Genomic DNA, 13706 nt, shown 5'->3' with positions numbered 1-13706 from the left:
CAGGGGTTTTAACATCTGCCCTCATCTTCCCCTTCCTAATTCCCCTGTAACCACCATCAACTCCACCTGACCGAGGTTAGGTGGGAACCTTCTGCGCTTGCTTGCAGTCTCTCATGCTGGACCTATGATGTTTTTGGTTAGGTTCTATGTCTAAGCATAGAAACTACCTTACTGATGGTCCGGACCCGAGGCCTCTTCGGACTTTGCCTCCTGAACTGAGCTCATGCGTGGGAACCATGGTGGGTGAGTACGATCCATTTCAAATCTGTTCGCTGGTGGTTGTGTGAATCCTTCTGCTAGCCTTCTTTGCAGTGTTTCTGGGACCTGTCTGTTGTGTTTCTGATCTTGTTTGGGGTAGGTCCTCGGCGAGCACCCGTTCTGCTGCACTCAGAACCCTTGCTATCGACTTGTTACGGTGATGGCCTCACTCGTCGATACTGGATCCAGACTGGATGATAGCCCTGTTCTCGGCTTCATGCCTCCTGGATCATGTGGCCAAGTCATTAGGCTTCTGTGGGAGCCTTCTTGGTCATCAAGTCCCCAGTACAGCACTGCAATCCAAGGACCTGCGGGTCCTTCCTTCTGGTGAGGTCTCCAGAGTGTATGCTTTCCTAGATGCCCCCCTGGACGTCCTGGCTGGGTATTTGCTTCAAGAGGCTGCCCCGACTGGGACGCCCTACCCATGTCTCGCCCCGAGGGGTTTCCTGTTTCAGGATATCCATTTTTCTCTGAGTAGAGCTCCTCTCGCTGAGGCGTTGAGCGGCTTTACTCCCTAAACTCCACTCTGCAGTCCGCTAGTTGCATCACACTGCCCTCACGGTGAACCAGTGAGTCACCCCTCCGTGGAGTGGGCTTGAGTACACTATTTTCCTTGAGGTATGAGTGAGGGGTGTTTCTGCGGAAACTCTTCCCGAGTGCTCTGGATCTGAAGAGAAACAGCTCTCCATGCATGATCTGGGCCCCGTTGCTACCAGGCTCTGCGGGTCTGGTTAAAATGGGACCCATGCTCTCTATCGGGGTAGAGAGCACAGGGCTGGATTGGGTTGACAATGCTGCCTCCCTGGTGAGCTGTCATTAATCTAGGTAGCATCGCTCCCTGATACCCTGCGTTTATGGTTAAGCTTGCTGTACGCTTACCCTTCAGGATTATCTACGAGCAACGCTGTAGAGATTGTTCTATGGGATGCGCCATTTCCATCTATGTGTGCTCTGTGTATGCTATGGACTGCTCCTTCAGAGTGCCATGGTCACATAGGGTCTCTAGGCCTGTCTAGTAAACAGCCTCTATGACCCCTTAGGAACGGTATCCCTGAAATCCATGTTATGGTAAGTGCGCACGCTAAGTCTCTGTGCACTTTCTAAAATCCACGCTGTGGTAAGGACGCACATCAAGCATTTTGCGTTCTTTCTAAAATCCTGTATGGTAGGGGTTACGCGCTGCGGCTTCGTGCCCTTTCTTTGAGTCGGTCAGGCCCCGGTTTCACCTTGGGCACCACTCTACCTATATAGCCCCAGTGATACCTACTTGAACAGGGTGTTGCTACCAAGGGTCTGTCCCAGGAATCAGTCCTCGTCCTCCGTAAAATGCGTTGCACACATCTGAATATTTAGTTGTGTCCTCTTTTGGAAGACCAAAACAAAGTAGTTTTGCTTTCATAACGAAACACACAGCGTCTCCAAGACATGGCTACATACTACAGCGAGAATCAAAGTTACGCCTTCTTTCTTTTCGTGAACATTTTCGGCGGTGTTATGCAAATCTTCCCACACAGTGACATAGACATGTGGGGGCATGTTCAAACGAGGCGTTTTAGGAGGGCGTGGACGAGTCTTAACTTTTATAAAGAATATCTCTTTGGGTTTGAGACGTTAGTCTTTGCAACTTTAGGGATCTTATCTATTCACGAACAGCTTGTAACACTCCAAAGAGAAAGGAAAACGTGAAATCGCATCATATGACCCCTTTAAAACATGGTTTAGAGTTACACCTTTTACTTTTATGCATATGAAATTTACCATATAAAATGAAAAGATTTACCATAAAGCTAACAGAAATAATTTTTGATTCATAATATATGAACACATCTTTACATGTTAAATCTAAATTGTATCCAGATTTTTGTTGAAAATACCTAGATCTTCCCAAAGTTTTTTTTGAATAGCAACAGTAAAAAAAAAGATGTAACAATTGTTCTGGTTGATCTGAACAATATGAACAGCTCTCATCAATATCCACAAATTTAGCTAAAGTATAATTACACGGACATATATTGTGAAGTATTTTTAAGTAATTCCTGAATCTTGTTAGATATGCAAAAACGAAATGGGAGCAACCAAGTTTTTTTCCAAATAATATTTTCAAAGTAAGTATCCCAAAAGAACTTCCCTCCAGGCTTAATGGACCAATTCTTATACAACAGTTGTCTGATAAGTTTATTTGTACATTTTCCACTACTAATGTCCACCCCATTTATATAAAGTGTGGGGTCAATTCTGCTAATATTAAAACATTGCACATGACTTCTAATTAGCATTAATAAACCTGTGGGAATGGCTTTTATCACAGAGTAATATTCTTTATATTTAATTGGAAAATACCATTTATTCATAAAATCTTCATACGAAATTAGCTGAGCAGACTGATCTAAAAGATCAAGCAAAAAGATAAATTCCTTTATCTATCCAGCTCTGTAAATAAAGAGATTTCCTGTTGACTGTAATATAAGCATTATTCCACAAAATTACTTTATGTGGGGAAAAGTTATGCACATAAAATAATCTCCAAGCCTTAAGAACCTGTTGATAGAAATTAGACAACATCACAGGCAATTTACTAATAATCACATGATAACAAAAAACTTAAACCTCCAACCTTCTTAAATATATTATACGGTATGAAAAACCAAATTCAGTCTGATTTGAGTAAACAGTTTCTAAGCCATTTTACTTTAATTGTACAATTTAAATAAAAAAATCCGCCTTCATTTCTTGGTCCCTGGAGAACTTCCTTTCTTAAATGATGATGTTTGTTCCTCCAAACAAATTTAATAAATAAATTATTACTTTTTTTACATGTTGAATCTTGAACAGAAAGAGATAATGCCGGATAAACAAATCTAGATACTCCTTCTACTTTGGTTAATAGAACTCTGCCTATAATACTCAGATCTCTTTGTAACCAATTATTGAAAATATTTTGAGCTTTTTAAAATTTAGGTGAAAAATTTAGTTCTTGTCTCTCAGTCAAGTCTTTGGTGACCATAACACCTAAATATTTGATCTTAGTTTTAACAGGTATATTTTCCAAGACTGTTTCATTTGACTGACAGAGAATGGCTGTAATAACTGAAATGTGGCAGATAATTGTTCTTTATCTTTTAAAAATAAAGCAGTATCATCTGCAAGTTGGGTTAATCTGATTTGTTTGTTAAAGATAGTAATTCCATGAATAGATGGGGAATTCTGAACTTTAATAGAAATAAATTCTATTACAATAAGAAATAAAAATGGGGATATAGGAAAACCTTGACGTACTCCTCTACAGATGGAAAATCTTTTAGAGGTATTAGGGTATAAATTATTAGAACTATTAATACCTCTGTGAAACATTTCAATTAGAGAAAACCAAGATTTTTAAGTGCCCTATACATAAACTGATGCTCAATTGTGTCGAAGGCTTTATGGAAATCTAAAAAAACAATCAAAGCCTCAGATTCCAATAAATTTGAATAATCTAACAAATCCAAAATTAGTCTGATGTTCCTACTTATGTGCCTTCCAGCCAAAAAGCCAGTCTGACAATCACTACTAATTTCTCCTAAACCTATTTTTAAATGATTTGCATAAACATATGATAATATTTTATAATCAACATTCAATATAAAACGCCATCAGTTATCCAAAATAGAAGTATCTTTGTCAGGTTTAGGAATAAGGTTATTAATCTTCTTGTTTCAAAGAAGTTGAAAGTTCATTCAATTCAATACATTTCTTGTACAATTCAAATAAGGGTTTATCAATAATATCCTAAAAGCAAAGTTAAAACTCCACTGACAGACCATCTGTACCTGGCAATTTATTTTTCTGCATTGAACGAATAGCTGTAACCTGCTCATGCTCATAAAAATATCTTTCATAACATAGTTGAGAATCATCTTTGTATAAAATTTGGTATAAAAAAAATGAAAATTTATTTCTGGTTAAAACAAAAATCCCACTCTTTTTGCCTTTTCATGTCTATTCATGTCTTTTTATTTTTTTTAAAAAACGGGACTTTTTAAAGTCCCGATGTCCTCTACAGAGGATTCAACATGGTTCCTAATTAATTCCGGATTTGTAGTTACTACATCATCAACTTTAAGAGAGGAAATCATTTGTCTTTTATAATTTTGTTTTTCTAATGAAAAAAATAACTTGTATTTTTCTCCCCTTGCTCTAGCCACTTAGCTCGAGAATGAATATAAGCCCCTTTTGCCATATTAATATATATTTGGCCAATCTCAGTTCTTAGTATCTCCAGCGAGACTTTTTCATTCTCTGTGAGAGTATCTTTTTTCAAAAGAGAGTCTAATTCAGCCATAAGCTTTTGTTCCCTATCTAAATTATTACTTTTGACTTGTTAATTAACATAAATAGCTGACTGCCTAACTTTAAATTTAAATAGTTCCCACTTCATAATATATGACATATGCTTATCCTTAAACACTTGTGCTATTACTTGGATCTGATTAATAAACCCCTCATTACCAAGCAGCTTGTTATTTAGCTTCCAATAACCTCGCAGGCTATTACTTTTGAGCTTACACCCAACAAGTGTTAAAAGCGTCATTTTGTGATCTGAGAGGGGAGCATGGCAATAAGTAACTTCAGTCACATATTGTACACATACCGGGTTGATCAACCATAAATCAATCCTAGATTGGAGAGATCTAGAAGAATTACTCCAAGAATAGCATTTTCATTGAAATTTAAGAACCTCCAGATGTCCACTAACGAGAATTGGTTGCATAAGAAGGCAGTAAGTTTAAACTTCGAAGTAGAAAACATATGAGGAAAACGATCTAAAAAAATCATCTGGGGCATCATTAAAGTCACCCCCCCATTATCAAAGCAGCACCCTGATATTTGCCCATTAAGGCTGAAACAGAATGAGAGATCTTCATGGACATATTTTTAGCTTGAACTGAAGAATTGTATCCATAGATACTGCATAAAACAAACACGGTATTATCCAATTGAACAACTATAAATAACCATCTAACTTCTTTGGATCTAACCGATTCAATTATGTCACCTTTAAACTTATTTAAAAGAATAGCGACACCCGCAGAATGATGAGAAGCATGACAACAACTGAGAACGCCACCAATTAACATCAAATTCGCAGGAGTGAGTCTTTTGTAAAAAAATATATATTTGCATTACTACGTCTAACAAAAATGAAAACAGACTTTCTTTTAATGCTGTTTCGTAAACCCCTAACAGTGAGAGAAACAATTTTTAAACAACTAAAAATAAAATCAGACATTAAGCATCTTATTTGGATGTCAGAACAAAGTTATCTCAAAGAACCCTGAAACAGAACAAAATTTACAAACCACTCGGGGTTGGTAACTCGAAACTAAAAAGAGTCACACCATCTGGGTGAATGCTTCAGAACTTGAAATATGACCACCCAGTGTAAGACCAACGTCAGCCAGCGTGCATAAAGTTTTCAGTTAGTGTTCTTCTTGGTATTCATTGACAGACAACTTTTCTCCGTCTATAAAGGCATTTGCTCCACGAAAGTAGGCTCTCTTCCCTTCGTCTCTCGCTGCTTTCACTCTTGGCCATAGCATCTTCCTCTGTTGTCTTTCAGCAAATGTCAAATCTTCTGCCAGACGAATACCCCTTTCCTTGAGTACCGGGTTGTCCCGCCCAGCTTTCCAAACTTTCTCCCAGTAAGTACACATCGAGAACTGGATGATGACCGGTCTAGGACGACTACTTTCACATCCGGAACGTCCAATTCTATGAATTGTGTCAATGTAGAAGCGAATGTTGTCTGCTTCATCTGGAGTGAGAATTCTGAGAATTTCAAGAACTTTGGCTTTGATATTTTCTCCGTCTGTTTCTTTGAGATTATTCATCCTCAAATTCCAACGCCTAGTGTAGGTCTCAGCTTGATCGCATTTCCCTTGAACAATTTGGACAACTTGCTCAATTTGCGATACCTTTACATAATTTGTCTTGACTCTCGTTGATAACGACTTCAACTCCTCACCCACAAAGTCAACAGTCTTCGACAAATTAACTATCGTGATCGAATTCTGAGCGATTTTTTGTTCCATCGACGTAAAGCGGTCAGTGAGAGCGTTAACAGCACAGAGAATATCAGCATTAGAAACTTTGGGGTCTTCATCCTGGCATCATTTTTTTGAAAGAGTGCTACTTGTTGGAGTTTCCGAGGGCATATCACAATCGGCCGATGACCTCTCAAAAAGTGAGGAAAGGGATTTCCTGTCCTTATTTTTTGGCATTATCGTAAGTTAGCACACAAGCTGAACATTACACTTTTGAAAATTGGCCAATCCACCATTTTTTCTCTTTGTTCCCCCTTTTTTTTCTTAAAAATATGCATTGTAACTTTAAAGGGAAATTTCACTCTCTACCTGTTAATTAAATCATACATTCGGTCAGAGGATGCGAACTCGATGGAAAAAAATCTCAGAGCTCGGACCAACAAGACTGTTCAGGTTGCCATCTTGCGCTGCCCCCTGGCTGGTAGGGACTACAACGAGCTTCTTCCCAGGTTGGTGACATCACAAACCCAGAAATTTACATAAACCCCGCCCCCGGGAACATGCAACAAAGGGGCGAAGCCATGCTGCGCTGCTTTAGAGAAGAGGAAGAGTTGTTGCCATGCCGTCAAAACTAGGGCTGCACACAAAAAATCTATTCAAATATGAATCACGATTCTGTCTTCTAATGATTCTAATGGATTCACAAGTTTCAAAATCAATGTTCTAAAGCAGCGGTTCTTAATCCTGTTCCTCACGTCCCCCTGCCCTGCATCTCTCTCTCTCTCTCTCTCTCTCTCTTATTCAGATCATCAGCTCGCCAGCTCCATCAATGAACTGTATTCCAATTATACACTTTGTGTATAGACAGGCAGATAATTTTCACAAAGCCACGAGAAGTGTTAAACATGGACGTGCACGCGATTGCCGTGGTAGAGAGCAATACCTGCTGGCAAACACTTCTTACTGTTACAAATTATACAATTACTTTACAAAAATGCTACAACGCAATCATGTATTCTGCAGTATTAAAGCTTTAATCAGGATAAAACTGTATATGAAAAGCTAACATAAGCAGTAGCTTTTACAAATAACAGCGTATCTACAAGTATGAGACAACAACAAATAAAAAAAACATACCATTCTGAAATGTCCTGTAAGAGCCGTGTTTGCACAGGTTCTGAGCGATCCTCTTCACTAATGCTCTCTGGGTGTCATTCGGGCTCAAACTGATAAGCAATATTGACAACGCTATTGTTTACAACATCAGAGCAAATGCCACGCCGAGGTGAGGGGCGTGAAGTTTCTGGACATGCACTAGGGAGTTTAGCAAATCACAACACACCAATCTGAGCCCAATGAGATTGAGGTCTCTGCAGAGCAAAAGTGGGCGTTTCTGAATTTGTGGGTGTTTTCAAACTGCAGGGTGTTTCTCAATCATGCAATCAAAATGATCCCCCTTACCTAACCCCACCCCTAAACCTACCTAACCTAGGAAACATGGTCTAAAAACGCCCCGATCTGGTAACCCATTACTTTCCTGCAGAGACCTAGGGTGTGTCTCAATCAGCTCCCTTGTTCAGTAGTCAGGGCACTGATCAGGGAGTCGGCCATTTTAAGGGCTGTCTCAATCGCGAAATCCTTCCTGTGCACTGGAACGTTCGCTCCCTGAAAAATCCCACAATGCACCGCAAAAACTAGGGAGCATCAGAGCTCACTATGCTCCCTTACCAGAAATAATGTCACATTTAAATATAATGACACGCTATAGAAGATTTGAAAAGACAAACCGTTTTTTTCAACATAATTCGTATATTTCAACATAAACGCACATCGCTAGACAGGTTATGAACACATTTATTTAAAGGTCACATATTTTACACCTTTCTGGAGTTTTATTTTAAGTCTTGATGTCCTTAAGAATATATATTTGCAGTATAAGTACCAAAAACCATCTCAATATATTTTTACAGCTCCTTTCTCAGGAGCTCTGCAAAGAACAGGTCGATTTTGGCCTGTCTAATTAATATTCATGAGCCTCTCTTCTGATTGGCCTGTTGTTTTCTGAGTGACGCACGGCCAGGCCAACCACAGGCAACTAGGGTCATGTATGCTGTACCCTGCTGTGGCTTGGTGATACTCATAAGTAAGGTCAATAGAAACACCGGTAATGATGGTCACTGCTGAGGGAAATGTTGTCCGGCCTTAGGCCTACATGTTTGAGCCGAACTCAGACCCCGAATCGGCGACGACAGGAGACAACCAACCACCTCCTCAAACGCGCTTACAGATGTTTCAGAATGGTAATTCATGTTTTTTTTTTTTCAAACACCGAATGTATCACCGTAAATCCAAACCTGACCAGCCGAGCGTTTGCGATCACGTGAACTTGAAGACACTTGTACAAATGCGGATGGGTGATATGAATGGAAATGATTCCAGATTGGCGATGCAGTATTTGGATTCTGTATTCTGTACTGTATTTTCCTGCGCTCAAACAAAACATGTAACAAAACGATGTGTTTAAAGAGAATAAAAAATAATATCAAAAAGAGATCGGTCCTGTCTGTTGTTTATTAATTCAAGCGGTGATGTTCTACTATGTTGTCTGTTGACGCTGTACATAATCATGTCACTGGAATTCGAGTGATCACTGTCCCAACGTGCAGTGAGTCAGGGAACTTACCAGTGACTGAATTCGTGTACACGATCTACTGATTCACGAGCTTGGGAGCTAGGGAGCTGATTGAGACGCACCCCCATACTTGAGCCCATTGTGTATTTCTGAGGGAGGGGCTTCATAAAACCAGGAAATCATCAGAGATCAGATCACTTACTGTGAAATCAGTTTTCTCTCAGGTAAATTACCAGTGTAAGCTTCATGGTGAATAATTCTACATCACACTTGTCAACACAGTCCATAGCAATAACAAAAATGTATCTTGACTTCTTGACTTGACTATCTAGTGGTTATTTTGGGAAAAACACACAAGGAGCCGTTTACATCAGAAACTGTATATCTTGTTTTTGAAACAGGTGAAAATTTTCTGTCTGATCTCTTTTGTTTTAAAACCATACACAAGTGGATTCACAAAAGGAGGAAAGATAAAATTGAAAATAGAAAACACTCTGCGTCGGAAAGCAGGAACAAACTCAGATCGATGTGAAAGAAAAATATTGTAGAAACTTAATTTGCTGTAAAGTTGCTTTCCAGCGATTTGTATCGTGAAAAGCGCTATACAAATAAACTTGAATTGAATTGAATTGTAAGAAGAGTAAAAAGAGTGTTAAACTTTAACAACAGGAAGACAACCAAATGAGTACCACATGTCTGAAGTGCCTTAATCTTTGCATCAGACTGCTTATTAGTAACACAAGTGATTAATATATGAATGTATGTAAATGCAACATACCTTCAGCAATGTTGAATATCATCTGTAGGCTAATGATTTATACTCATGGAGTTGGTTGGAAAAAAATCCAGTTTGTGTTGGATTAGTCATGGGAACAGGTGTTGTTTTGTAGCATGTGCACAGCCCTGCTGGTAGATAGTGTAGCAACACCATCTGATTTAAAAAGCATATTTCTGCTTTGTCATTCAAAAGTTGCTAAAAATACTAAAATATCACATTGTACCTTGGTTGTTGACAAATAAAATGTCAGGTAATCCTTTTGGTTGATGAAAACCTTTCATTTAGATTAATAAATATATGCTATGCTATGACTTCCCACACAGCAGACGATCTTGGTGTGAATATGGTCTCTGGAATGCACCTCGTCAGCCAAAGGAGGGCCCTGGACAGCAATGATGGCATGACAACAAAACATAAGACTGACTCCTGGTAGGAGGTCTGTGGCCCAGATCAATCCTGGGATCATGAGCCACATTTGAAAGTTTTTCTAATTTTCAGATTTTTAAGAACTACTAGGTTTGATTATGTCTAATTGATAGTGAACTGCAAGTCATTTCTAAACTTGTATAAAGAGGTTTATTCTTAAGACAATTTCCAATAATTTCCATATTTTGTTACTTATTGAACATGTGTGTATGTTATTGGGTTAGTGTTTTACGATTTGGATGTCATGTTTCTTTCCCTTTGACCCTCCTACGCATGGAGCTTAGGGAAATTAATAAAAGTGCATGCAATACAATCCCATGCTGAAATTCCACCCATCCATGTCTCGATACAGTATCGTAAGGCAAAATATCAGGCAAAATATTTGTTGCGTGGCAATAAAATAACTATGATTATATACAGTTTTTTATTTAATCTGTTGTGTTGAACATTGTAAACCAACAATGTCATGTACACTGCAATGCAATCCTTTTCCTGTAGCTCTTTTGCTAAATATCAAACAATTGCATTTTCTTTATTTTTAAGATGGAAAAAATGTACACCTACAAACATTAATAGTACAAATATGTTTAAAATTAAGTAGGCTACACTTACATAAAGATTTGTGTCATCAGTGGCCTAGAAAAATTGATTCCATAAGGAGGGTCGTCCCTTCATGGTGGCTGTCATGTTGAGATCACAACTGAGTACTATTCATTTAATTTCAGTAATCTGCCTATTTTTTAGACACTTTCAGAAAATCTTCAAAGGGAATTTTTATAAGGGCGTCTGTCAAACAAACTGACTGCTTCTAGATTACAATATGATAAACAGGTTATGCAAAATGATGAATTTGCATCCAAGGCACTTGTGTGATAAATAAAAGTTAAATATATTATCAGTTCATGATAATTTCACACACAGATCTAATTACATCAGAAAATGCTTATCTTCTTGTTTTTAAAACAGGTGAACATTTTCTGTCTGATCTCTTTAGTTTTAAAACCATACACAAGTGGATTCACAAGAGGAGGAAAGATAAAATTGGAAATAGAAAACACTCTGCGTAGGAAAGCGGGAACAAACTCAGATCGATGTGAAATAAGAGGAAAAAGAGTATTAAACTCTAACAACATGAAGACGACCAAATGAGTACCACATGTCTGAAGTGCCTTAATCTTTGCATCAGACTGCTTATTAGTAACACAAGTGATTAATATATGAATGTATGTAAATGCCACAACAGAAAATGAAAGGCCGTGATAAAAAATTATGCAACTCAACCCAAAGATATTGTTCACCTCTGTGCCGTCACATAAGAGTTTCATTAATGCTGTCTTATAGCAGACTAGATCTGTCATGTGTGTCTGGCAAATCCTGTAAGGTAATAGAAGAGAGAAAACTACTATTATAAGAAAAAAATTTAAAAGCCACATCCCAGTAATGATTTTCCCCAAGTTATTGGTAGTCATAATGGCTCCATATCTCAGCGGGCAGCAGATAGCGATATACCTGTCATAGGCCATAGCGGTAAGAATAAGATAAGATGCTCCACCATTCAGGTGTGCGAAAAAGCCTTGAAGAAAACATGCAGGATAGGATATTGATCTGTCCTGAGACCATATACTATACAGCAGGTGAGGAAAAAGGCTTGTAGCATTCATTGCATCATTGATTGGCAGGTTAAGCAACAGTATGTACATTGGTTTGTGAAGATTTCTGTTCATGCAAATTGTAATAATAATTGTGAGATTGCAGAGTAAGATAAACAAGTATGTTGTTAATCCAAATATGAATGCAGGATAAATGGTCGTCTCAGGCAGTTCCAGAGAGTGCAAAGTCAGGACCAGTGAGAGGACAGATCCATTTGGATACATGATGAATGTTCCTACTATTAAAGGCCTACACAAACCAGCAACAAGCTGTTAATGCTATCAGTATAAATAGAGTAATTATCAAAAATAATAAATGAAAATCTTGCCAGAACTTATGAGAAGTTGGTGTCCAACATTCATCAATTTCATTCTTTCATTTTGTCATATCCAGCTTCATCTTACTTAGGGTACAACCTAAAAAAGGAATAAACATTAAAAAACAGCAGGCTAAATTTGCCACAATATGAGTTTTTTTTTGTTAAAATCCACATTTCATCAGATTAATAAGGCTCATATTTCACAGTATAATTTAAATAATTGCTAGTCCTTATTTGCTTAAAACCAGTACACAGTTGTTTTAAAATAATGTTGTCTATTTGCACAAATTGTCATGCATAATGTCACCTTAAGTGATCATCTTTCAGCACTGTTAAATGTCACCTGTGGGCAAAAGATTTATACTCATGGAGTTGGGTGGATAAACTCCCATTTGTGTTGCATTAGTCATAGGAATAGGTGTTGTTTTGTAGCATGTGCACAGCCCTGCTGGTAGATATTGTAACTACACCCTACACAATCTGATTTAAAAAGCATCTTTCTACTTTGTCATTCAAAAGCGGCTAAGAATACTAAAATATCACATTGTACCTGGGTTGTTGACAAATAAAATGTCAGTTAACCCTTTTGGTTGATTAATAAATAAATGCTATGCTATGACTTCCCACACAGCAGACAATCTTAGTGTGAATATGGTCTCTGAAATGCACCTCGTCAGCCCAAGGATGGCCACGCTAACAACAATAAAGCCCACTGCTGGAAGGAGGTGTGTGGCCCAAAATCAAACCTGCGAGCATGTGGCTCATATCAGGCTTGTGATTATTAGCCACATTTGAAAGTTTATCAGTAACACTGTACATTAAGGTTCCCTTTATAAAGGGTTTATAAAGGTGTTAATAAATGACTAATAACTCATTTACAAAATGCATTATAAATCATTGATAAGCAGTCATAAATGCATGAATAAAAAGGGTGATTTAAATGCAATACCCACCAAATAGTGAGCCATTTTTAACTCACATGTTATAAATGCTTGATAAATATATTTATTAATACTAATTTCACTCAAAATTTAATTTCATGATTCATGAAATTTCATGATGTAGCAAAAATGAACTATTATAGCAAGACTAAATGGTGTTGCATTTATGGTTTTCTCATTTATATCTCATGACTTGTCACTTTTCTTACGATGTTTCTTACCAGAATCTACTCTGTACCTTACCCATGATTCTCCGCAAAAGTTCATGATGCCTATCCACAGCAATGATTAGAAACTGATATATTTTGTTTATCAAGATGAAATTATCATCTTGGTTTTTAGTTTGGGGAAAAATCATAAAAGCACAACCATGACTTGATGAGATATTAATATTGAACATTTTAATTCCAATATTACCTGTGAACTTTAATGCAATGAACCACTTATTAATGATTTATAAACATTAATAACCTGTGAAAGTGCACCTTAATGTAAAGTGAACAACTGTGAACCAGTTATTAATGAGTTATAAATGTTAATAACGTCTAAAAGTGAACCTTAATGTAAAGTGTTCACCTGTGAACCATTTATTAACGAGCTATAAACGTTATTAACCTGTGAAAGTGCACCTTAATGTAAAGTGAACACCTGTGAACCATTTATTAACGAGCTATAAATG

At 37.7% G+C, this 13706-nt stretch overlaps 1 protein-coding gene and 1 pseudogene across 1 annotated transcript; both read right to left on the bottom strand.

Moving 5' to 3' along the window:
- Positions 1-5717: 5717 nt before the first annotated feature.
- On the bottom strand, positions 5718-6518 carry LOC107746691 (uncharacterized; annotated as a pseudogene).
- Positions 6519-11049: 4531 nt separating this feature from the next.
- On the bottom strand, positions 11050-11991 carry LOC107746690 (olfactory receptor 51B5-like). The gene has a single exon (XM_016560985.1). The coding sequence runs from the start codon at positions 11989-11991 to the stop codon at positions 11050-11052; it is 942 nt and encodes a 313-aa protein (XP_016416471.1).
- Between the last annotated feature and the right edge of the window lie 1715 nt (positions 11992-13706).

This window comes from Sinocyclocheilus rhinocerous, unplaced genomic scaffold, assembly GCF_001515625.1.
Source record: "Sinocyclocheilus rhinocerous isolate Xijiao unplaced genomic scaffold, SAMN03320098_v1.1 scaffold259, whole genome shotgun sequence".
In the NCBI taxonomy this organism is placed as follows: domain Eukaryota; kingdom Metazoa; phylum Chordata; class Actinopteri; order Cypriniformes; family Cyprinidae; genus Sinocyclocheilus; species Sinocyclocheilus rhinocerous.
Note: the sequence above shows the minus strand (reverse complement) of the source record. Positions and strands in the feature narration are given on the sequence as shown.

Coding starts and splice junctions, on each gene's coding strand:
- LOC107746690 (XM_016560985.1), bottom strand. CDS start 11,991: ATGTATCCAAATGGATCTGTCCTCTCACTGGTCCTGACTTTGCACTCT.